Here is a 26,735-nt window from a genome sequence, read left to right on the forward strand (position 1 = left end):
GTACACACATGGTTCCGTGGGAAATATTTTCCATGTCATTTTCTTGTAACATGTTGTAACGTGAGAACCAATTTCTTGGAACCTAATCGAATAAATGTACAAAAATTAGCTTGTAATTATATTTATGTTGATTTACAAAAAAATAATGTGAAGTATTTGAAAATGTAACAATTTATATGCATCAATTGTTGAAAGAAAAAAAGAGGAATAAATTACCATAAGAGCTTTGAGAGGATCAGTGGATGACTTAGTTGCACTATCAGAGAGAGTCTTTTCGTTTGACGACATTTTTTTAATCATATCCTGTAAAATAAATTGAGAATTACAAAATAGACAAAAAGATTATATTAACGTCATGCAATTTAATTATTGTGATCGTGAAAACATACAAGATTGTAGCATGTAGTAAAATCTATAATTAAAGATATATTAAAGTCTAGAATATTAGAAAATATTAATCAAACAAAATGAAAATCACACACACAGACAAGTTTTTTAATAGCTTATATTTTACAGAAGATATTAATATGAAAGTTCAGTACTTTTAGTATATATTTATATTACTACATGTTGTTAATGCCACTAAAGATTTGTGTCGTGAAAATCTATGTTGGATTGTTGCAATTAGAAGAATTCATTTTTATGTAATTAATATTTTGATACATAAAACTTTTTTAATAAAAAATCATTAATTCTAACTGAGACATTCTATTATTTTAATTTATAGTAGTCTAAAAATGTAGTTGCCATCCAACTCTTGCTTATTCATACAATATTTGTCTAATTTGAACCCAAAAAAAAATTGTTTAAAAAATAAAAATAATAAAAATAAAAAGAGGAACGATGGGAAATGATAAAATTAGAAAATCTTTTAGGTTAAAGAAAAATAATTAAAGATTTTCCTTTTTTGTTCACAGCAACTCACCTCTGATTTAGGTAATTGAATTGCCACATCATTATTGATTTCAAAAAGATGTATATTTAAGGACTTGCTACAATAGAATATATTCAAGAAAATATAATCTAGAATTTTTAACACAGTTTATATGGATAAAATAATTTTATTTAAAATCTAAAAATAAATAAATAAATAAATACAGATGTATGAAACAAAAATAAAGAAAATAATCCTAATTTCTTTAGGTTATCTTTGAAAGTGATTAACTTTTAAGAGTCTTACCAACTCAAATTTTCAACTTTATGATTTCTCAAATTTTAAATCTATACCATTTATGAAATTAAATGTTAATGTTTTTTTCCTTTTCCAGTATTGTATATGTTGTGATACAAAATTTGAATTATATAATCTAAAGAAAAAAAACGAATGTAGGACATAGACTCGTTAACTAGGACTCACAAAATAATTTGTAGAAAAAATGAAGAATTAAAAGAGAAAAATTATGCTAAAGTATATATGAGAAATGAAAGAAAAAGAGAGGAAAGCACCTTTTATGAGTTTTGAGGTATGTGGAAAAATAAAGAACAAAAATGTTTATATTTATAGGATTATGGAATTCAATGAGAAAAATGGTCAATGAAGTTGCATCTTTATTTAATTTCTTATTAATTATATTATGACAGTAAGAAAAGGGTAAGGACAAAAAATATTAATTTAAAAGATTGAGAATTATTTTTTCTTGGCAACTTCTTAAATAGTTCCAGATCACACCACAAATATAATATGAATAAAAAATAACTTGTTTAATTTAGGAAAAAGTATAAATATATTTCAAATCTAAGTAAAGTAGTTATACAAAATAACTCAATGTAATACCATAAATTAATTAGAATAAACACTATGGATTGAAATTAAATTTAGATTGTTAGATATTATCACTATTGTGGATTTCTTTAGATAATATTTTTCCTTGGTTTGTAGTCTTGGTTATTTTGATATGTCTTTTTGTATTTTCTTTTTGGTGTACCTTGATCATAGTTTTGCGTTGTATATATATTTTTACAAAAACCTGTCTCATTTTATTTTAATTGTTTTTGTATTTGTATATTTGTACACTTTTCTTGTAATATTTCCATAACATGCTGTATTTTATGCCCAATAGACCAATTAGCATTTGGATTTTGCATAACTCCTTCTCTTTTGCTCCATCTTTCTTCTATTTCTCTTCCTAAGGCTCCAGGGAGTTTGTTAAAAAGCTTTTTTCCTAAGCTTTGGTCAAACGCATTGCCGCTTATAGCGTAATAATAAAAATAGTATGTTAAAAAGTTTTTTATATGGCTCCAATTCGTAATACTAAGTTGTTCTAGTTTTATTAAAGCATTCTTTTGTAAAACTACTAATCCGCTATTTGGGTCTTCTCCTGTTATTAGGTTGTGTATTTTATTAGTGAAATTATATGGGTTTGGTCCCATATTTACTAATTCTTGGAATTCTTGAGGGTAAGCCACCTTATATGCTTCTCACATTCCTTTGATTGATTCTCCTAAAAAGGTTTCCATACATCTATACATAGTTTCTGCATCTGTTTCACTATAATGATGTATATAATCTGCTACCACTATTCCTTTCCATACGTCTATTACTGAGTTCCATCTTGAAGCTTGATAGTCGCTTCTATTGGCATTCTTATTCCTATTGGTCTAACCATTTCTGGTTCTGTTGCCGGGTCTTGCCTATATACCCTGTGACGTGGTAAATTACCTATAGTATATTCTACTGGTGTTATGGGGGTTGTCTTTTGAAAAGGACTTGAACTAAAAGAAGCGGTTTCCATGAATTCTTTTAGACTGCGTGTTGTCTCGTCATCGCTTTCTTCTCGGGTGTTTTCTTTTTGTCTATACCCATAATTATCCATTCTAAATTTGCATTATCTAAAATGTTATTCTACTGTAGAGATATCAATTTTCCCACTTTACAACCTTTACATTTAAACAAAGTTGTTTTATTTTCTTGATGTAATTCTTTAGCTTTTGCTATTGATAAGTCTACTTCGTAGTCTTCTTTTATTTATATTTTGAATATTCATATCTTCCATATTGATGGTTGATTCATTATCTTCTAAATCTTCCTCTATTTCTTTTTGATCTGTATATTTATAGTCAGTGAATCTAATTGATGTCTCTCCTTTAGTATTAGTGTATGTGAGGTGGTCATTTGATCGTAATACTTCCTTTTTACAATTTTTTTCCAAATTTCATTCTCTACCTGCATATTCTTCTGAATTTATTTTTAAAGGGTTCATTAGTTTGATTCCTTTATTTCCCATTATACCTACTGCATCGTCTATCTTTATTTTAAACCTTGAACTGTTGTTTGTGGCTAACTTGCCTATAAAGCCAACACAAACCAAAAGATTGTTTCCACAGTTCATTTCTTCGTAGCCTTTGGTTTGTATGCCTATTTTTATGTATTTTCCAAATTCTTTTGAATTTATCATAAAATCTGGACTACAGTAAAAAATTCCTCCATTATTACTCATGTCTACTTCTGTTAAACCTATTATTGATCTTTTAGATTCGGACCATCTGCTATCGTATAAAGTAATCAAACTATATTAGTAAATTAGTATTACCTTTAGGATAAGCAACATAGAACTCACCCTAAATAAAAGTAATAATATATATGCCATCTAGAATATATAAGAAAAGATTTAAGCCATACGACGAAAGATTATAATTAACCAGGAGTATCATTGGTATCTCTTAAGAATAAGACAGAACTATAAAGATATATACGATTTTCTGATAGAACAAAGACAACTATATTTCGAACAATTAAGGTTATTTTCAGATTTGTTAACATCCTCACAAATATTGAATATACGCCAGGAAATAAAACAAATAGATTTACAAATACCAACTATAGGAGTTAGAGTTTGTCACTACATAAAAGAAATTAGAATAGAAACACAAGATTGCAAAAACAGAACTCTATATTTAGCATAATAGGAAGTATTAAAAGGTTAGAATACTTAGATTTAGAAATAGTTTCAGAAAAGAAATATCGAAAACTAAAATTTGGATCATTACTTAAGTGTAATTTCGCAGAAGGAGACCATATCTTACATAGTGAGAATCAACATTTAAATACTATTACAGATTTAATAATAAATTTAGTAGAACATAGTCAGTCCAAAGACGATAGACTTTTAAAGATAATAGAGACCATCGAAAACCTGCAGCATAAACAAAACAAATCATTAGAAAAGATAGAACAAAACTTTGATTTTCTAAAGAACCAACAAATAGATATAATCTCTAAGGTACAAACCATAGTAGCAAATAGAATAACTGATAACAATCCAATAAAAACAATACATAATCAACTAGAAAACCTTTATAAAGAAACAAAAGAGATTAAGAAAGAATTAGGAAAGCTTAAAGACTTAACCCTTTCATGAACAGTCTCTTTTATAAGGAAGTTTTTAGAAAAACAGCATAATTTCAAGCTAACCCTGAAGGATTATCAGATTATACACCACCAGGCAAAACAGACCTAATAAGTGTAAAACAAAACAATCTAATAATTTTTGTTTTATTAGAATTAAATAAAAATCTAGAAGACCAAATAACCGAAATAAATAAAAAATTAGATAGTCTACTAGAAACAAAAGTCCCTACTAAAGAAAATAAGCAAGAAAACGATATATAAGCTTAAATAGAACAGCTCAAAAGAACTAAAATCACACCTCAAAAGGATAGACTTACAAGAAAAGAAAAACCTTGGACATTTTTTCAAACAGGAATAGAAACTCCCAAGAAAGACAAAGGACCAGTTTCTCTCAAGATAGATTAGGTAATAATATGTTAGCTAGAATAATGAATAATTCATCTCGACCTAGTAGTAGTCATCAGTTGGATGAACTTATAGATGTAGATAGAGACATAGAAATATTCAAACAAAATAAATTAAAACTCCTAAATACACAAGTTCTTTATAATACCGATTTCTTTTCATCAACAACACATCTATACAGACATTATAGAGAAGAACAGTTAAGTGTATCCGAAAACGATAGTGAGAGTATAAATTTAATTAGTAAAGAATTTATGCAAGAAACACAGAAAAAAATACGTTTAAATATATAAAAAATAAGTAAAATACGTTTAAATATATAAAAAAAATACGTTTAAATATAAATCAGATTGTTTGTGAAATATAAGCCGCGTTTGTAAATATGTTGTAAAATCCTACTCAGTACTCCCTCTTCCTACTCAGTTATCCTGTTTAGTAGTAATTTGTTACTAAATCTATGTAATTTCTCCCAAAATTATCCTTTTTTTATTATTATTTTTTATTTTTACTTTGTTCATCTCTTTTCCTTAACTCATGTTCTTAGCATCTGCTTCTTTAACCACACCCTGGGATACACAGTCATTTCGGTTCATAACCATGGCGGACTTTCAACTTCCCTAAGCATTTACAGGTTAATCCATCGGGGTTACTAAGAAGATAAGGAACTAATCATTTACTAAGAGTAATTTAATCATTATATAAACATTTAGTAATATAAACATTATATTAGACATTCATAATAATAGAACAATAATAATATCTACGTGGGAGAAGATTTACAAAGATCTAGAAAACTAATAACTACTTACATGATAATGGCCGGAATGAGGTTTCCCTTTCGGGAGTCCCCGGGTGACCTTGCCGCTACTTGAAAACTAAAACACTCACACACTTTGTACACAAATACTTACTCACTCTTTTTTTTTTTTTTTGAAAGGGAAGGGGAATATGTAAACTATGTAAACTATAAAATGCTTACAATCTTACAAAACTTCTTTTCTCAATGCTCTTCTTGTACTTCATACTCTACCTTCTTCTTTGTGAATGGTTCTATTTATAGGGGTGAATCCGGACTTGAAGTTCGGATTTCAAATTCTAAAAAACTTTCTTCACCTGCCGGGTGCTCTTTGGACCCCATCGTCACATGGCTTTGTGAAACTTTTTCAAATTTGAATGGATCCTTTTGTTGTCTTGTGATAGTGGAGTCCGTAGTGGATATGTAGTGGAGTCTTGAATAGACCTTCTTTGTCGTCTTGTTAGTAGTGGACATGTAGTGGAGTCTCCTTTATCATAATGGCTTGTGATGTCACTGCTTACCTATTTGTTTGTCTTCTTGTGTTGATGTCATTGCTTACGTATTTCTCTAGGTATCCAAGTTGTGTAGTGCGTCGGAATCAAAACTCATCCCTGAATCAGTCTTCATTTGGGTCGTAGTGCTGATTAAATTGGTCTATCGATAGATCATTTTCATCACTGCTACTTTCTTCGTGGTCTGAATTTGTTGCATCTGGCTCTGGATTTTCTCGTATAATTTTTTCCTGTATTACCTCCATAGTCTTTTCTGTGAGTAACTTGTAAAGGAAGCTTTTTATTATTTTTCTATCATTTTTTTTTCTTTTTTGGAGGAATCCCTTTGTCCTTTTGCTTGTTTCTGTTATTGTATTAAAACTTGCTGGTAGAATTCTTACACTTTTTGGTAAAGTGTCAACCATCAACGGATTTGATGAGTCTTTACCCGCTACACTTACTGGTATCAGAGCTATTAAGGTTTTGAGTACACATTGTATTAAGAATACAACTTATTTCAAGTTAATAGATATAGTATTTTATAATATATGAAAAAACACCATTTTGCCAATCAATTAAGGTTAAATTATTGATACTTATATAGAGAATTACAGACTAAATCTGAGTTGCTAAAAATAAAAGAGGTTTTAACCCTATATCTAGAAGTACTAGAAACAAGAGACTTAACAGACAGACTTTGTAGAAATGGGGGTCTATATTCATCTAATCGACCAACCTTAGTCAACCCAGAGCTATTAAGTGCATTAAAGTGTGAAGTACATAGCATAGAAAGTAACATCCAACACGCAAATAGACGCATAGGAGTCCAAAGGAACTATATTAGTAAATTAGTATTACCTTTAGGATAAGCAACATAGAACTCACCCTAAATACAAGTAATAATATATATGTCATCTAGAATATATAAGAAAAGATCTAGAATCTTTTATTTTTAGCAACTCAGATTTAGTCTGTAATTCTCTATATAAGTACCAATAATTTAACCTTAATTGATTGGCAAAAGGGTGTTTTTTCATATATTATAAAATATTATATCTATTAACTTGAAATAAGTTGTATTCTTAATACAATGTGTACCCAAAACCTTAATAGCTCTGATACCAGTAAGTGTAGCGGATAAAGACTCATCAAATCCGTTGATGGTTGACACTTTACCAAAAAGTGTAAGAATTCTACCAGCAAGTTTTAATACAATAACAGAAACAAGCAAAAGGACAAAGGGATTCCTCCAAAAAAGAAAAAAAAATGATAGAAAAATAATAAAAAGCTTCCTTTACAAGTTACTCACAGAAAAGACTATGGAGGTAATACAGGAAAAAATTATACGAGAAAATCCAAAGCCAGATGCAACAAATTCAGACCACGAAGAAAGTAGCAGTGATGAAAATGATCTATCGATAGACCAATTTAATCAGCACTACGACCCAAATGAAGACAATTGGCTCAAAGAAGTCCTCTCATCCTGAGGTGAGGGTGGGATGCCTATCGAAATCAGAAAAGATGGAAAAGGCTATCTACGTCCAATTCAAAGTTTCTTGCATTTTCCGATGTAGTTGGCGACATGATTCTGACACACTACACAACTTGGATACCTAGAGAAATACGTAAGCAATGACATCAACACAAGAAGACAAACAAATAGGTAAGCAGTGACATCACAAGCCATTATGATAAAGGAGACTCCACTACATGTCCACTACTAACAAGACGACAAAGAAGGTCTATTCAAGACTCCACTACATATCCACTACGGACTCCACTATCACAAGACAACAAAAGGATCCATTCAAATTTGAAAAAGTTTCACAAAGCCATGTGACGATGGGGTCCAAAGAGCACCCGGCAGGTGAAGAAAGTTTTTTAGAATTTGAAATCCGAACTTCAAGTCCGGATTCACCCCTATAAATAGAACCATTCACAAAGAAGAAGGTAGAGTATGAAGTACAAGAAGAGCATTGAGAAAAGAAGTTTTGTAAGATTGTAAGCATTTTATAGTTTACATAGTTTACATATTCCCCTTCCCTTTCAAAAAAAAAAAAAAAGAGTGAGTAAGTATTTGTGTACAAAGTGTGTGAGTGTTTTAGTTTTCAAGTAGCGGCAAGGTCACCCGGGGACTCCCGAAAGGGAAACCTCATTCCGGCCATTATCATGTAAGTAGTTATTAGTTTTCTAGATCTTTGTAAATCTTCTCCCATGTAGATATTATTATTGTACTATTATTATGAATGTCTAATATAATGTTTATATTACTAAATGTTTATATGACAGTAAGAAAAGGGTAAGGACAAAAAATATTAATTTAAAAGATTGAGAATTATTTTTTCTTGGCAACTTCTTAAATAGTTCCAGATCACATCACAAATATAAATTTAAAAAAATAATAATATGAATAAAAAATAACTTGTTTAATTTAGGAAAAAGTATAAATATATTTCAAATCTAAGTAAAGTGGTTATACAAAATAACTCAATGTAATACCATAAATTAATTAGAATATACACTATGGATTGAAATTAAATTTAGATTGTTAGATATTATCACTATTGTGGATTAATTAATATATATATATATATATATATATATATAGTTAACGAGAAAGGAGATGTCAACAATACAGACCATAGTTTTAATAGCTAACGAGAAAGGAGTGGTCAACAATATAGACTCATGCAGTCTTAAAACAATGCTAATCTCTGATATCGTTATTAGTATAATTTCTTCGTGGTCTTGTCTATTGATAATTAATAATTAAGCAAACAAATAATTAACTAACACGTCATTAGTCAGAAATTGCAATTCACACTAACGACATAATTGTTGACAAGTTATATTGAAAAAAAAAAATAACATTTTGATTAAAATCGACTCTATAAATTAAGTGAAGAGGTTGTAATACTTCTATGAGTGAGGACAATTCAATGTAATATTTGAAATCAACATAAATTATACGGTATACGTCAAAATTAAACTTCAAGGATTTAAAAAGAAAACTCTAAAAATTAAAAAGTTAAATGTCATTAGTACTCTTCTTTTTAACAAAATTATCCAAACTTGACGTGCTAATAGTTGTGATTAGTCTCCTCTTGAAAAACTAAAATCCCTATTTATCATTGAAATTATCCCAACAAAAAAATTCATCTTGAGTTAACTTCACTAGAATTTTGAATATTGTGTCTGAATACATTTCATTCAAAGTTTATAGCAATAACAATATACACAGACCTAATTTTTACTTCAAATTTAAAATATCTTATTAAAATTTAGTGAAAAAAGATGCACAATAAAGTTTCTTGTTGTTCATTTTGTAATATGGAGAAAATCAGATATGACATATATATACTAATCAAAAGAAACTTTCATTCATTGTTGTATATTTAAGTACAGATTAGTTATGATGATATTTTTTAGGTTTATCTACACTAGATAGCAATAATACATAAAAATAAAAATAAAACTACAACTATACAAGTTTATAGAGAAGATAATGAATGATCCAGGGTTTGAAGTTTATTAATTTTAATAAAACATAACCTTTTTTTTCTTATCGAGGTTCTCGATAGATTATTTATACATATCAAGTGAATTTCTCCGCCCTTGTGGCTCTAAGCACGCCTGTATTCATCCCCGCAGTCGCCAATAACTTTTTGAAGATCTCTGCCCTTGTTTGTAACTTGTAGGATGTTGCTAATGTCTTCTTCATCAAGAACAAGAGAAAACACAGCATTGGCATCTTTAATATGTTGTGACAGACCAAGCCTAACACCTATCATTGATCCTGCCACGGCTGGCTGCAGTTGTGCAACAGTTTTTGTCAAAATGAAACAGATTGACATGAATCTTTTTCGAGTTTAAGTTATATACACCGTTAGTGTATCAGGTCATCCTAGTTTGTCTTATTCTCGAGATAAAAGATTCCACATTTAGAGTAAAAGATACTTTGCATTGACGGTGTATATAACTTAAACTAATTGTTCTCTTTCGGTACGCGAGAAAATGATGAAAACTGGAAAATACCTGATCCAGTATAAATCTCACAGCAACTGTTGGAATGGAGACTCCATGTTTGTTGGAAACAGTTTTCAGTGTCCTGAGCAACTCTTGAAAGAGGCTCCACCCTCCCCAAGCATCAATCATCTGCAATTGTTTTTTGAAACACAGTAAATTTGTTGATCCAAATACCTCATATAATACAATACGGAACTATATCTTGCTGTAAAAAAAGAGCACATTTCTAATGCCAACAAAACACGAGGGCACATAATACAGTTTGTTAAGCTCCGGTTCCCCAAATATAGGTGGATCTAGGATTTGAAGGTTATTAGTTATGAAGTTTCTATGTTGGCATAACACATTCAAACATTTTTTCCAGGGTAATTACCCTTTTGTACTTCTGTAGTGAAGGAGTGTTCAATGCAGGGCCAGCAAAAGGTATCGTTAAGTTGGTATCGAGGAACTTTTCAGATAATAACCCTCCCATTACTGTTCCATACCTGCATTCAAACAAAATTTAGTAATACATCAGAGTCACGTTATTAGACAATCACATTAACCGATTAAATAAATCATATCGTTCTAACAAGTTGAGAGAGAGAGAGACGTTATAAGTTTGACTCCTGTAAGCTGACAAAGCTCTGCCATTTTCTGTTGAGGACGCATGTCAACAATTGAATGTTGTACCTGCAGAAACAAATCCTTTTACTTCAAAGCTGAAAATACGAAGTAAAGAGCAGAACAATGCGAACTGCCTAGAACTCGATACCTGATTGCTAACAACCGGAATCCCATTTTCCAGAATTATCCTTAATCTCTCAGTGTCAAAATTAGTCAGAGCAATGGTCTTAATCTTGCCTGCATGTAAGATGTGTCACTATGTAGCCTATCGACAACTCTGAGATGAAAGCTCCAAGACAGAAATATACAACTAACCTTCTCCTTTGAGATCCGTGAGGTGCTTTAGTGCGTCTAAGTATCCAGGATTAGAGTAGTCCCACCTGGTTTTCAAGCAGAACAACAAAGAGTAAGAGAAACTAACAGTTTTGATTCCGAATTATTTCAGTTGATGACCGTAAAGACTATGATGCAGCCTGGATTAGTGCAATAAATAAAAGAATTCTTCTCGGATCCCAAGGGCCAAAATTTGTCTGATATGACTTGTGAGACAGTTCAACTTGAAGTTCATAAAGGTAAAGATCGTGATATACTACATATTTAGGAAGTGGAACTTAACATGTTGAAGCAATTTTGTCCACTTAAAGGATAACATTTCAGAAGGAAACATGAAAACTCATTTCTCAAGATATTGCTCAAATGCTTCATCTCAGAAGATCGAAAACCTCAAGGAAACGAAATTTCATTACAAAATAATTTTGTATTGTACTCCGGTAAGAGTAGAACAAGATAAGTTTTTCTTGACCTACTGTCTTGTGCAACTTACAGTAAGCTCTTTTTGTGCTAAACCACTTTAAATCCCAAGATGATAAGAAGAGCTGTAACTACTTGGTGTTATTTCATATCTAAACATCAGATGAACCGTCTATTATTAATTTATCACTGCCATTTCCTAACACGTGAACAATGACATATTAGCAAAGACTAGAGAAGGTTATTACCAATGAAATTGAAGCATGTCCAAGGCTGCAACATCCATCCTTCTTCTTGAAACATCAATGCTCTCACTGACAAAACTGCGGGTCATCTTGACCGGTGGTGGCACCCATTTGGTAAGACTGGAGGTAAATCAGAAGAATAACTTTACGGGTTGAATTCCTCCCTCAAGCTCAACACAGAAAATTCTAATGCCTTTGTTACTCACCCTCTCACAGTTTCTAGAAGTTCTGGTGGGCGCTCTCTACGTACTCTGTTAATGAAGATGCCATAAAGATCTTCCGCAGGTCCATCTGCAAGGCCAACAATGATAAGAAAATTTTTTTACTTACAAGCATCAAGTCTTTGTTATCCAACTCAAACACTTCTCTAATCCTACAAAATATGTTCCGTTAGCATGTATCAACAAAATTAGATCGATTAATACAATACAAGTCACGCGCCACAGAGAAAACATTCCACCAGCATGAAATTATGACTTAAGCAATGTAAGCATAGGAGCAACAATAAACAAGAAGATTAATTTTTACATATATCAGCCAAGTCAAAAGTGTTAAGTCCAGCATCAGCATATTGAAGCATAGCATTAACTGCAGTGTCTCGTTCAATTCTTCCCCATCCACCACTAGTCTGCCACGTCCCATTGACAACTCTACATATATCCAGTGAATCTTTCCCATTCTTAACTATAGCCCGTTGCTTATCTTCAGTTAACAAGCACTGGAATGGCCTTGGCATTAATGTCCTTGCTTCATTTGCTCTAAAAGACTTAATCTTGATAGAGTTCAACGAGAACTGACGAAAACTGTTGTTCAAGAGCTCTACCATTCTTGATCAATAAAATAGTTTAAAGGGTAGTTGAAGAACCATCCCACTTTACCTAGAATGACAACCAAAATATGACTAGTCACTAGTTCATTTGAAATAAGGCTTCTCTTATCTGGTTTTGATCTTTTAGCTCCTTATCCATTGTCTGTCCAGAAATATTTGGACAACATTTCCAAATTCTCTCTCCTTTTTAAAAAAGGAAAATTAACTTAAATAGTCACGCACCCAAAAAAAAATAGCCGAGAAATGTATAATATATGTATACTAGCTAGCATTTTGTTAGTAATATTTTAGGCTGAGTGGTCAAATGTGTAACTTCACCTAACATATATCCTTGTCAAAATGAACGTTGTTGGCATGAGAGGACCATAAGTGCAAATACAACATCTGTGGTAAGAAATTGAAAATTCTCAAAAGAAAAAGGGGTTAATAGGGAAAATCCAAAAAATAACAGATATGCAGACGTGTCCAAACATAACACACAAGAACATCTAACACAAACTGTGACAATAACATGCAACGTATGACCAACATGGGTTGTGGTGCACTGGTGGATTGTTTCACCCTTAACCAAAGGTCTTGAGTTCAAGACTTGGGTACAGAGAAAATCATGTTGGGAGTGCCACCCCCGAATGAGCCCTGCAGAGCGCAATCCGAATTTAGTCGGAGCTCCAATGTGGGCTCCAAACACCGGGTGGAAAATCAAAAAAAAAAAACGCAACGTATGAGGTTAACAAACCACAATCACTACTTGCCATACGTATAAAATAGCGGAATCAAATTTTCATTAATTTTTCTTTCAAAATATAAAAAGTAGGCAAAATAAAATTCAAAATTCATTATACACAAGAATAGATACTCATACTTCCTCCATTTCAATTTATTTTAACTTGACACGAATTTTACAAAGCAAAGAAAGAATTTTGAAGTGTACAATCTTAAACTAAAAATATGTTAATGGTTCGTAATCATAATCATATAAAATGAAAAATTAAAACCACATAATTAGTTAAAAAAATATAAACTAATTCATACAGTGGTCAGCCATGTCGAAAGTAGAAAGCCCAGCGTCTGCATAATTAAGCATAGCTTCAACGGCGTCGTTTCGATCGATTCTTCCCCATCCACCACTAGTTTGCCACATCCCGTTCAATACTCTGCATATTTCCAGATTATCGTCGCCGTTCTTCAGCAATTCCCGCCGGTTTTCTTTCGCCGCCGTCGCTACCTCCGCCGCCGGCGACGGCGAGCAACACCTAATCGGAACCGCACATTTTCTCCTACTCCTTATACTTCTACAGCTGCTAGCGTAGCTTAAAGGGGTGAATTTTTGGAGATTGCAGAATGCTTGTTGTGTATAAATGGCAGTCGACCCCATTTTTGCTCTCCGATTCGAGTTTCGACTAGCTTTGAATTGAACCTTTCGTTTTCAGGTGAAGGTTCTGGATGTATACTTGTGTAATGACGATTATGACCCTACTATATGTTCAAAAGTCGAGTTAAAAACGTCAAAAATATATTTAAACTATATCTTTTTATTGAGTTTCGTACTTGAATATTATTGAGAGCGTGAGTTTATTACTGATTATAATCCAAAAGTTAGCGAAACACATCTTGATTAACTTCGGATCGGATGATTTTTTTATACTCATTTTCTTGCTTAAAAATTCTGCTACATGGAAAAATAATTCCATTTCCCAAAAATATTAGATTAAAAGTTAAGGTTAAAGATTAAAATTATTATTGTGTAAATTATTTTATTTCAATCATGACATTCATAATCTTCTTCTTCATTTTCTTACTAGTGCTCTCGTCTCTGTCATGACATCAATATTTTCGATGGAGAGTATAGAATTTTAAAAAATTAGTATGTCAGCAAATAGAGCGTATGTCAGGTGGACGAAAATTTTACAAACAAATGCGTCTAGAAGTATTTTTAGACAAAATTTTGATCTAGTGAATGTGTAGGTGTGTTTTGCTAAGCATTAACTGATGATAGTTTAGGTAGGAAACTCAATAAAGTGAAATAGTTTAGACGTGTTTTCGACCCTTATCTTTAAAAAGTATGATACATAAATGTGTTTAATTTAGTTTTACTTGACATTTATGCTCTTCAAATTTGATTATGCTCACATAGACATTTAAATTTGGTATATAGTTGAGCAAATAGACATAGTGTCTTACATGACAATTCACGTGGAAATTGAAATACACTCAAACTATTTGTGTTGCGTAATGTACAATGTGTGTGTCTACTTATTCAACTTCATACAAATTTAAATGTTTAATTGTATAAATTCAAAGTTTAAGGACATCAATACCAACTGAGACCAAATGAAAGGATACATTTATACTGATCGAGGCCAAATGAAAATGAAATGAAATATTTATATTTTATTCCATTTTATTTGATATATACTTGAACAACATAACTAGTTTTTATCCTACATTTTATACTTTTGATAGCTGGTTAAAGGTTTAAATTATTTATCTATTAAATCTTACATAAATAATCATGTCTGATAATATGCTCTTATTATGAATACAATTTAATATATTTAATTAAGTGTTTGACTTGTAATTTAGAAATTATATAATTAATACATATATTAATTATAAGATAACCTATAAATTATTTTATACATGATAAAAAATAATGAAAATTACAAGAATATAGTATTTACTACTTTATTAATAATATATGTATATATTCCTTTTTAATTACAAAACTAGTTTTTTAATTACGAACATAACCAAAAAAAATGAAATTTATTTATATATTATTTAGCAGTATATTCTTCCCTATTTTTGGGGATAATGGGTGGATTTAATGAAAGTGATAATTATGGTATTATTTCTCGTCTTTCCAACCATAATTGTAGTCATATAGTTACCTATTTTATATATATAAAAATATATTAATTTTCTCACTTCTTTAGTATTTTTTCTATCTATGTAAAAGATAGTTCTCTCTTTCCTTTTGACTATGCAAATTCGATTTCACCTTTCTTAAAATTGCTTCTTTCTATGTAAAAATATTCAGTAATTTAACTATACCAACACATATACTACAAACACATACACATACACCAAATAATTTAACTATACCAACACATATACCACAAATTAATATAATATATATCTTTAATTACAATAAACATATATGAGAAACCACTATAATATTTAATTTTCACTAAAAAGATCATTTGTATTATAAAGAAAAACAATTTTTTGACTAGATAGAATATATACGTAATAGATAATCATTTTTTGTCTATTTAGATTTTACAAAATCATTTATAAATTTAGTGTATAATTACATATAGTTATCACTTGTGTATCACATACTACAAGTGATTTTAGACCTCTTGAATTTCACTTCATTAAATTTCTTCTTATTATCATTATTTGATAGTCGTTTTGCATCTGGTATTAACACCATCTAGTTCTGTTCACACCTAATTGAAAAGCAATAGCATTGATTAAGCCTTTGTATTTTGTGTTCGCATCATATATCACTTTTTCAATCTTCAAATTCATAACAGAGGCACTACATAGTAAATGATTATATAGCTTTTCCAAAACACAAGGTAACTATACATAACAACTTTCTTCAACCAATTGTGAAAAAATGGGAAGAAGATATTAGAGGAAACTCTTGAGAAGAAGGAAATGGAGAACCTCTTCAATGAACTTTTCAAAGGGAAACAAACTCTTCAATGAAAGTAAATGTTGGGGAAATAAAGGGTTTGTTAAAGTTAATTGATGTTAAGAGGGTTCAACTTGAACAAAGGAAGATACAAGTTAATGAGGTTGTTGCTAATAACAATGTTGGAGAAGAAAATAATGTTGGACATCCTTAGAATGTTGATTGTGCATTTAATGCTTTTTATTTTTCTCATCACTTATTTTGTCTTCTTGTCTTTTAATTACATTTTATAGTTACATGTTTGTTGCTCATTGTTCATCTTTTCATGTTATTGTCGTTATTTTAGTGATATATAAACGATATTTTATTAAAATCTAGTTGAATTACTACCAAAAAATCTTAAATTGTTTTACATTTCCTTTTGAATGGGTGTAACTTTTGAAATTTGCTATTTTTTTATTATTAAGTTACAATTATATATACACTAGTTCTGGGAACGTGAGTTTCATGTTTATCCCAAAATATTTCATGTAAATTTTGTATTGCAAATGACATATTTTATCCTCTTCAAATCTATTGGTATTTACTAAAAAAATCACCTTTTTTACGATAGAAAATACATCTTCCTAATAAAAAGAGTAGATTCTTAATTATAAAATTGATTAAAAGCGCATAAAGTAAAAATAACAAGTTATTGTGAAAATACAATATTCAAATGAGGATACTAAAATACCACATGCTAGGCTAATGTATATAAAGCAACAAACCACTGTAAATTCTCAATAATAACAACAAAACAATAGAAAGTTGTACAACAACAACAAATAAGAAACATAAACACTAAACAAAACAAATAAAAAGGGACAAGCTAAGAGAAGAGAGCTTAGAAAATTTTATATTAAATAAAAAAATTTGAAAAAATTAATATATAATTTTATATTAAATTAAAAAAATTGAAAAAATAAAATCTTATATCACATGAAAATTATATAAAGTAAGTATTTGGGAAAAAGAAAGAAAGGATTTATATTATGAAATAAGAAAATAAGAATGAAATAGAAATAATAATATAATATTAAGGAGAGAGAGAAAAAAATCGTTTTTAAAGAGTAAAATAGAGAATTGGATTGGAGTTGATTATCTGAAAAAATATAAAATTTTATATTTGGAGAGTAAAATAGAGTTCAAGGTTGGAGATGCCCTAAGTGTGTATAATAGTATGTCAAATATCATTATTTATAGAATACGATTGAGGAACACAAAAAGTTGTCATGAATATGACATTAATCCATTTGAGATCATAAATGAGAATGAGAGATGCGACTAAAAACCACAATGAATATAATTAGTGGGAGTTACATATATTCATATAATGGAGAGTTAGTAGTAATAAAATTTATGGTAATATACTTCACACATTAATACAAATATTTATATATGTAAAAAGAATATAATATAAGCTTGTATGATTTTTTTCTTTTTGTGAAAGGACAAACATAACCCATTCATATTTTCGATTAGACTATGAACAAAAAAAAAATCATTAATTTACTCCAACATGAAATTAATACAAAGAATATATATTCAAGATATTTTATGATGGTTAATTCATGTACTAATATAATGATTTACTATTTAATATTTAATTTATTAAATAATTTATAACATTTAAATTTAATATAAGAATAAAATCGTAATTTAACTTTTGCCTAAAATTCTCACTTTTAATATAATATGATATACTGAAGAAAAAAAGAGAGTATAATATGATATGATTTATTATCCATGCAAAATACAATATAGAGTTAATGCGAGTTTTGAAATGTTATTGATCGTAAATTATTGAATATCTAATCTAACAAGAAGCACTATTAATGCTATTGATCTAAGTAATTTATTAAGTAGTTAATAAAATATCATTTCCTTAATTTAAATCTTAGTTTAATATATTGACAAATGCACATGCTTAGTTAGACATTTCTATCTATAGATTAAAAATCGAAATCCTTAACTTAAAAAATAAATTATTTAAATATCTTCCTTTTTAATTAACTTATATTCCTTATTTAATTTGATTTAAGAAAAAACCTTCATCCAACAAAAGATAATGTTTCTTGATTTGTGCATAACAAAAGGTTGTTTCTATGATATACTAAAATTCAATTTGTTTAATTATGGTTTAAGATTTAATTTTCTTTGTTCGATCCTTCAGGATGACCCAGTGATTTAGGCTTAGGACTTCCATGTTGAAGGTCTCAAGTGCAAAATCCCTTGCCAGCAAAAGCAAGGAATTTGTCTTCTGGGTCGAGCCCGTTGCACTGGGCTTGTCTAGTGCGGTCTATCTCTCCTATGTGGTTTGCGAGCTATCTCATAGGAGTGGGGTTTTACCCTGTGCGCACCCAAATGGTAGCGGTTGCCTGATTTTCCTTATCATAAAAAAAAATTTTTGTTCATCTTTTCAAAATTGATTTTAAGTACCTAATAATTTATTAATATTGTTATCTATATAACATACCAGTTTTTTACTTTTTATTTTTAAGAAAAAAACTTTTTAAAAATATTTTAACACACTTTGACTTTTTTAGTAAGGAAACAAATTATCCAGAATTAGTTATTCCCAAATTATTATCTCCCCTCAATATAGCATAAAAATAACACTACAATTCAAGATAATTAAACCCAAAATAAAAAACGAAACAAATAGCATTCTAAAACTATTGAGGAGACTAATTATCTGTTATCCCTCACCAAACTCGAGGTTTAGCATATTCCCTATATTTTCATCAATTTGGTTGTGTTTTTTTTTTTTTTTTTGGCATTTTTCTTTCGATTCCGAAATCTGGTAATTTATTTTTTCTCTTCTCACCCTTTTGAGTTTCTTGCTTAATGAAGTACTTAGACATGATAGAGTAATTAATCTTGAACTGAATGCAGAATTTTTATAGCTTAAAAGTGTATTGACAGAGCTTGTTAACACTAAATTCCATGTATTGGGGTGGTAGTTTAGCTTCTTGAATGCACAATGCTTAGGATGACTTGATGCCCACATAGTGTTTGACAATATGCTTCACTGAATAAATTACTTATTGACATCTTTATCGAAAACAATCTCTTTACCCCCTTCACTTTGGATGTCGCACCCATGTTGAATTCTCCAAAAATACACTACTTTTGGAGAATTCGACACGGACCCAGTGGCATTTTTTAAGAGTTCGAGCAACATAAAGGTAGGGGTAAGGTTTGTATACAACAGAACCAACTTGTGGGATTGCATTGGATATGTTGTTGTTGATATCTGTGTGGGAGTTATCTAAAGTTTGAAAATGGTGTGAAATGTTTTTCATTTCAGTTGCTTATCTGTATGATAATGTTTTGATTGATTTGGATTGTGATTAATCTCTTTGTTGCTTGCTGGTTCCTTAACTCTATAAATTTAGAATGCTATAATTTTTGTTTGGATGAGAATGAGCTGTGGGAATTGAAGTTTGTTCGAATTTGCAGATAATGGTACTAAATAGGAGATTATACTTGCACGATGGAAAAATAAAAGATCTTTCTCTTCTACTCTCATAACTTTCTTTTGGTTTGTTTTGTAGCAAAGTGCAGCATTCTGTTGCAAAACCTTTTTTTTTTTCGCCAAACACAAGAAATACAGTCGTCCACGTACCAAAGTACCCTGTGCATCTGTATTGACTTGGGATCTTGGAGAAACTCATTGAGGGTCTGTGAAAAATCACTTCTTTGGTGCGTAGAATTGAACATCTGCTGGGTCATAGCAAAAGGAGGACACCATGGATGGTAACTCAAAACTCTTTGCATATTATTTCTCTCTTCAACAAATTTTTTTTAATTTTCCCCTTTCCCCAAGCTTTCATTTTGATTTTCTTGAGCCGAAAGAATGTATATTATTCAGTAAATTAGAAATGTTTTCTTGAGCCGAAAGAATGTATATTATTCAGTAAATTAGAAATGTTACCATGGTTTTCTTGTGTCAATTGTCATAGGCAGATTATTCATGTGTTAAGAAATATTGGCTGAAATGGTATTATGGAAACTCATTCTTGCATTCAGTTGTGTAATATTGTGCATGTCATTTGTACTAACATGAATTTATACAAAGTATTTGCTTGCTTAAAAACAATGTATTTAATAACACACTTCAGGCAGGCTTAAGCCCTGGAGTTTGGTGCAACACGTTGAGATATAATATAATTAAGTAATTAAAAGTTATATTCTCTCTAACAATGGCTCTAAGCTTTTAGATAGAGATGGCCACACACTTCTTCACGGTATGCACCTCTACATGGTATGAGATGATCATATAGATTACACAACATAAGTTGGTGCTTGACCTCAACTAATCTTTGGTTCAAGAACCAAGGCATTAAGCATGCGCCGCAATGCAAGGGGCTATGTTTTAAAGAGGGAAGCACTAAAGATAACTATAACGTGAAAAATAAAAAAATAATTGTTAATGATTTAGTGTGTATGAAGGTACTGGGATTAGGGTCTGAGCTATAGGAAATTAGAGATTTATAATAACAAAATTACAAAACTACATACTAGTGTTAATTAGAAGTAAGATTTTGTCTTTGTAGTTGGGTTCACAATTTAAAATGGTGTTTGAATTTAATTGGCACTATTTTTACTTCACATTTCACTTAATTACAAATATGTTAATTTCTTTGTCCATATATTATTTTTTTTGCATTACATACAGTTTTAAAATCTTAGCATTTTTTTCTTTTTTTGCCTTTGAAAATACCGTTTGAACGAAAGAAAAGAACAGACATATAAAAGGACCTTTTTAGAGACTTCAGCCTCAGCTTCTGAGACTCAACATTACTTGTTCTTTTGCATTTGGTTAATTATATTGTGAAAGAGGCAGTGCAAAGGATTCAACAGTTTGACTTATGCTTGATATTTTGTTGTATTGTCTTTTAGTTGATTCACAGCAGACTATGGAGGAAACCATCCTGGTGGGTGATGATCTGATGATGGGCCCTCCATCACCAGTCATTCCACCTGAGATAGCGTCTCATGTACTTGAAGGTGTTGATCTCTGTGACGGAATCTTGAGGAATCTGTTCCTCTGTATGTCTTCTTTTCCTCGATGATCCTTCTCTGACTCATGTGGTTTAAAATACTCATCAAGTCAAGGTTTTTCTGATTTAGGCTTACAAATCAATGATATCGAGCCATTCTGTCAGGATGAGATTGCTTTATATCGGCAATGTGCAGAGAGAAGGGTGAGAATGATAACAAAGGAGTTAATCTTTTAAAATGTTTGCTCATATAAAGTTGATTTTCATGTATTTTAAATGAGATTTTGGTTGCTTGAAGAAATAAATTTATGTTGTTTAGAGATTCTTATGCTAGTAGGAAATATAGAAAATTTCTATTACATCTTTTTTTTCTTTTATATAATGTTTGCTTTCGATGAATTTAAAATGGGAACATGCTCAGTGAGTATTCATATAGCTGACTTCAATTTTCTTGGGATTGAAGCATAGCTGTTGTTAATCTGAAGTTGTCATCTGTAGGATAAGGAGCTCAGGCAACGCCTTCAAGATAGTGAACAGAAATTAGGGATGTCAATGCCTCTTGATCAAGCAAAGGAAAGAGCCACTCAACTAGAATCAGAAGTCACATCACTGGAGAGGTTTGTTAGAGTAAAATTTAGTAATGATATTACTGATTCTGTCTTTTCCTTGACAATGACTCATTAAGTATTTAGTCAGCTGAAACTTACAGGCTATCTCTGAGCATTGACGCAGCTCATATGCATGAAACTGCCATTATCACGTGTGCAGTTATTTGTAGTAGTTGCTTTCTAGTGAAACAAAAATAACCCACTTTACTTAATCATTGTGTTTGAAACGGCCTCTCTACCTGTCCAGGTAAGGGTAAGGTTTGCGTACACACTACCCAGTGTAATCCCACAAGCGGGGATTGGGGAGGGTAGATTTTATCAAAAAAGCATACAATATTGGAACTCTCATCCGTGGATACATAACTGCTCCTATTTAACATTTTTGTCAGATTTGACAATTTGATGGTATCATTTGACCTTAAAGGTAGTTGGTAATCCCACGTTCAGCAAAAGAAATTTCTAATGTCTGATGAGTCGACCAATTCCTCTACCCCGCTGCTGCCCCTTCTCTGTTTACAGCATCTATGTAGTAATATACAATAAGTATGTTTTCTAAATACCTTCCTTTTGTTCTAGGCACTTAATTTTGGCTAGCGGAGTTGAAGGTATGGAAGGTTTTCGGCAACGATGGAGTCTACATGGTCGCGTAACTGATATCAAGTATGATAACTGATTCTTCTGTTATTTTCCTGGGCCCTAACTTTGTTATGGTACTCTTGGTTCTAGCATAATATTTATTTAGATAATGTGAATCTGTAAATACTGTTCTATTTTCTTAAAGTAACTCTAAGCATGCTATTACTTGCGCTATATAACTATAATGGAGTAGAACCATAAATTTGGCAGTAGTATGCATTCAATTTAGTGGATCATTTGTTTGTGTACTTTGCATGTGGTACAGTCAGTCATGTCAAATGGTTAGACATTCTATCTCAATTTTCCAGTCAGAATCCTATATGCGATGGATTATTTTGAGGATCGTAGTATTCCTTAAACCATGGTAGTGTATCTTATCTTGCCAATTGAAGGTGCAGCTATAACTTTGATTAACAATATATTATGCATAAGCTGAATTTGGTTTGTAAGAGATGAATCTAACTTAAACTTGAACCTAGGTTGTTGAACAAAATCAAAGCTGGAGTATTTGCAATCCAGTTCTTGAGGTTTATGGTGTCCACTGTTCTTAAATCAATGACATGTCTTTTTTTATTATTATTCAATTAAAAGTGAAATTTTAGGAGAGAACTATCTGAAAGACCATTGTTGACAACAAAGCTATATACGCAAACAGTCCTTCTATTGATAACTATGCATATCCTACTTCCTTGTGTCGAAGATTTTGTTTGAATTTAATCCATATGCAGGAGAAGGCTGGAGGCTCTGAAGGGGGGAATGGAGAACAGAAAGAAGGATGAGCCGACTGAAAATATCTCTACCAAGAAAAAATGGTCCTTCTGGTGAAAACAATAGTTACTCCTCCTTCACCATCCAACAAATTGTTGTTTTTGTACTCTTTTATCGCCATTGTTGTTTCGTTTTACACATGTGAATCCAGGATTTGAAGATTTAGGGTTCCTACAGCAACCTCATGTTAGTATACAATAATATTTGGGTTCACAGTTAAAGATGAATATAGATATTCAGTGAATTTCTTGATATGTACATGTTCTGTGCAAAAATACTTGGATTCATGTGAACTCGTATTATATGTTAGAAAACTTAGAAGTTGTGTTCTTAGGAGAGTTGCATTTCTAGTACCACAAAACATCAGTGTTGTCTTTTCCTCGTTTGATGGCTTTCATTCTTCCAGTTTTGTTAAGTGAATGACATTATCATCTTAGTGTCCAAAACTATGTTTTTGCTATTTACTGAAACACAGCAACAATAAGTCAAAAGTGCGATATTTTCAGACATGGAAGCTTACAGAATTTCACAGATGCAGTGGAACGATAACGAATCAATTCCAAGTAATATATTTGTCATGTAACAATGTCACAACAGATACAAGTCAAAATTGTGACAAGATAACTAGTCCACAGTACTGTAATCTTGTATGAGACAGGATTATAACTAGAGGTCTAGAGCCCAGTAGTGCATGAAGATATAGCTTAGTGAGTCGTTCCGTAAACTAAATATAGATTAGAGCCACATGAGTGTCGAAATCTCACCAATTGTTCGGTTTGATTCTGAAACTACACACCTTACACCTAATTTTAACAACCAACAAGGTTTGATACAGTAGGCTTCCATTGCCATTTACTAATCAAAGTATAAAAGAAAGATGACTATATACATTTCACTGTTCTTGCAATATGAACATCATACAGCTCAACTCTTGTAGCATAAAAAAATTTTCTAGTGCATGATACATAAAATCTTGTTAAGATGTTGAATTGGTGGCCACATATTAGTAATTATCTGCATGCTCTCTGTATATAGCAATCAGTTCTCCACCAAACCGGCAAATCTGGAACTAAGTATGAGTATACCGGATGCAATACAAATGCTTTTTTTCCTCTCTGAAGAAAGAGTGCAGCTGTATAGATAACTGACACTCCTCGAGGGCATTTACGAAAGCCCATGCAGACAGCTGAATTTCTAAAACAGATCAGCTCTCATTTCATGGACTCCTCGAATACCTGGACGTAATTGTGTATCAATAAAAAGTAAATCTTGTTTTGGACGCCATGAGGCAGCCTTGCACCATGCAGAGCAGCCAGTAAATGTTAAGTGCTCAAACGATTTGTCACTGATAATGAGGTGCACTTATCTGATACTTGTAGTTATCTGGCTTCCAAAATCCAAGAAGTGCATTCTTGGAGCAATTGAAACTTTTGATTTACGGCTATGTTCAAGAAGACTTGCATTTTATTGCGGAAATCTGAGACATCTTCCTTGCAGCTAAATGATCCGGCACAAGCACAGTGATCTGATAAATGTGCAGCTTTAATCTGGTGGCATTTTAGGCATACTAGATCCTGAAGATGGTATAGCCTCTCTCTCTGCCGAACAATTTGAACAAGAGCATTTTCCATTGCTTCACGATCATAAGGTTGCCCACACTGGGGAACAGCACAACGCCACTCCTGAGAAATCAAAGCTCTGTCTCGACACAAGTCAAGGTCTCTGCAGTCATTGCAGTAACTGAAAGCAACAGATCATGGAAATTAGAAAGCAACTAATATCCTGGATATTCTACAGAAGACAAAACCCAGCAGTGGCAGATACTCCCACCTGCTCATGTTTCAGGTGAAAGTAACTCATATTTCCCCTACATTTACCTGCAAATGACATTTGGAAGGGTATATGATACAGAAAGACTACGAAATTCTGCCTCTGGAGCAAATTCCCTCACACGAACAAGTTTTAATAAATTTTTCCTCATGATCTGCATAATAAGAAGCAATAAAACTAATTAATGGCGAGCTGCAATTAAATGTTATTGTTGCAGAAGAATCAATACTAGTGAATCCAACATATATTTGGCCATTAATAGACTGTCACACGCTACTTTAAAACACCACATTTCAACAGGTATCACTAAATAATTTAGCACTATGTGTTATGCAGAGCCTTCATGAGACTTATTGGATGGGAGACATAAGACTAAGCAATCGATGTACGTGTGGTTACTATACAGCAACCGGGGTCCCTCTGTACGCTAGACTAGACTTTCAGTGCCGGACGGAAAAAACGATGTCAATAGGTTTTACTAATACATATTTAATACCAGAACTTCAAGCTAGAAAAACATTTAATACCAGAACTTCATGCTGCACATTCTGGTCAAGGGCCAAAACTGCACAGACATGCTTAATGAACTCTAAAGCTGGATCCCCCTTTTGGACATGGCTAATAGATTGTGAGTTTGCATCTGGTGTCTCCTGTATCTTCTGAGAGTTGTTCATCACTTTCATTTGAAGATTAGGGTCACAAACAATTTTCAGAAGTTTGTCAGTGAAGTAAGTTCCAATCTGCAGGCAGAATTTTCTAAAGTTAAGTTCTCACGCATTAAAGAACTCAGCACAAAATTGACGAAGACAAGGGATGCCTATGAATGAGTCCTAGCAGATACCTTCTTCTTTAGATCTTCTGCCATTTGCAAATCAAATGTTTCAGCAAGTGCAGCAGTGATTGATGGTGTACATAAATCACCATCGCTAGCAGATACTCGATGTGTAGCTTGTTCTTGTGCATATTTCCATGGACCATACATAAACTCCGAAACAATCAAAATGAAGCGATCCTACATGAAAGACCAGCATAGAATAATAAGGCAGAATATTTTATCAAGGAGACTGAGGATCAACTGTGTTCTGTTGCAATATGGTGCGAACTAGTTAACTGGTATTTCAAGATCGGGGTGTCCACTTGTATCTTGTTGCACCTTCATTCATACAATAAAAGCAATGTTCCTGTACAGTTTCTAGCTGGGGAAATACCTGAGTTGCCTTCGGTAAATTTTCTGCAATGTTCCAGCTTGACACGATATCGACTTGAGATTCACCACACACACTTTCTTCACCTGGTTCTGAGTTAACTTCTAAAGGTTCATCACTATGTCTAGCTCGAATTCCACCATAATTGTACTATCATAAAAGGAAAATTGTAAGACGGAACTTTAATAAATGAGGATAGAAAGAACATATTTGTTGTCCGAACCATCAAACGAAAGTTAGCTTACGAACTCTTTACCCAGAATAATGGACTACCCCATGAAGCAAGCAGCATCCAATTTTTTTCTATCCTATTTACAAATGGATTTTACCTACTGATTTGATGCATTGCAATTTCATTTAGATTATCATATCTAAAAATCATTTGGGTTGAAAAGGTAATACAAATCATTTCCCAGCACAAAGAAAGCTGGCTAGGGCATTGATAGCATGAAAATACTGCCAAGATTCTAGTGGGCAACATATTCATCACCGTGAACTCAA

At 31.6% G+C, this 26,735-nt stretch overlaps 3 protein-coding genes across 5 annotated transcripts in view; 1 reads left to right on the forward strand and 2 right to left on the reverse strand.

Moving 5' to 3' along the window:
* Positions 1-9,521: 9,521 nt before the first annotated feature.
* On the reverse strand, positions 9,522-13,916 carry LOC125818141 (flagellar radial spoke protein 5). 2 transcript variants are annotated; one of them, XM_049497672.1, is made up of 9 exons: positions 13,529-13,916; positions 11,874-11,958; positions 11,671-11,787; positions 10,988-11,052; positions 10,821-10,909; positions 10,659-10,738; positions 10,440-10,551; positions 10,076-10,195; positions 9,522-9,849 (listed from the first exon to the last, which is right to left on the reverse strand). In XM_049497672.1, exons 1-9 carry the CDS (start codon positions 13,869-13,871, stop codon positions 9,664-9,666), a joined length of 1,197 nt encoding a protein of 398 aa, XP_049353629.1. In that variant the 5' UTR covers positions 13,872-13,916; the 3' UTR covers positions 9,522-9,663. The 2 variants fall into 2 exon arrangements, with proteins under 2 accessions (XP_049353629.1, XP_049353630.1); XM_049497673.1 differs by lacking the exon at positions 13,529-13,916 and adding an exon at positions 12,196-12,555.
* A 5,856-nt stretch (positions 13,917-19,772) lies between these two features.
* Positions 19,773-23,296, forward strand: LOC125818155 (uncharacterized). The gene is made up of 6 exons (XM_049497692.1): positions 19,773-19,940; positions 21,087-21,236; positions 21,318-21,391; positions 21,686-21,804; positions 22,372-22,455; positions 23,160-23,296. Exons 1-6 carry the CDS (start codon positions 19,934-19,936, stop codon positions 23,254-23,256), a joined length of 531 nt encoding a protein of 176 aa, XP_049353649.1. The 5' UTR covers positions 19,773-19,933; the 3' UTR covers positions 23,257-23,296.
* A 1,076-nt stretch (positions 23,297-24,372) lies between these two features.
* LOC125818108 (DNA polymerase epsilon catalytic subunit A-like) overlaps positions 24,373-26,735 on the reverse strand; it is a 32,516-nt gene continuing 30,153 nt past the window's right edge. For both annotated transcript variants that reach the window (XM_049497633.1, XM_049497634.1), the window contains 5 exons: positions 26,238-26,384; positions 25,871-26,041; positions 25,557-25,769; positions 25,077-25,183; positions 24,373-24,939 (listed from right to left, as the gene is read on the reverse strand). In XM_049497633.1, coding sequence (XP_049353590.1) covers positions 24,579-24,939; positions 25,077-25,183; positions 25,557-25,769; positions 25,871-26,041; positions 26,238-26,384 — 999 coding nt within the window. In that variant the 3' untranslated portion in view covers positions 24,373-24,578. The remainder of the gene's footprint in view (positions 24,940-25,076; positions 25,184-25,556; positions 25,770-25,870; positions 26,042-26,237; positions 26,385-26,735) is intronic.

The sequence above is a fragment of the Solanum verrucosum genome, unplaced genomic scaffold, assembly GCF_900185275.1.
Source record: "Solanum verrucosum unplaced genomic scaffold, falcon-dt-bn FXZP01000253.1, whole genome shotgun sequence".
NCBI lineage: Eukaryota > Viridiplantae > Streptophyta > Magnoliopsida > Solanales > Solanaceae > Solanum > Solanum verrucosum.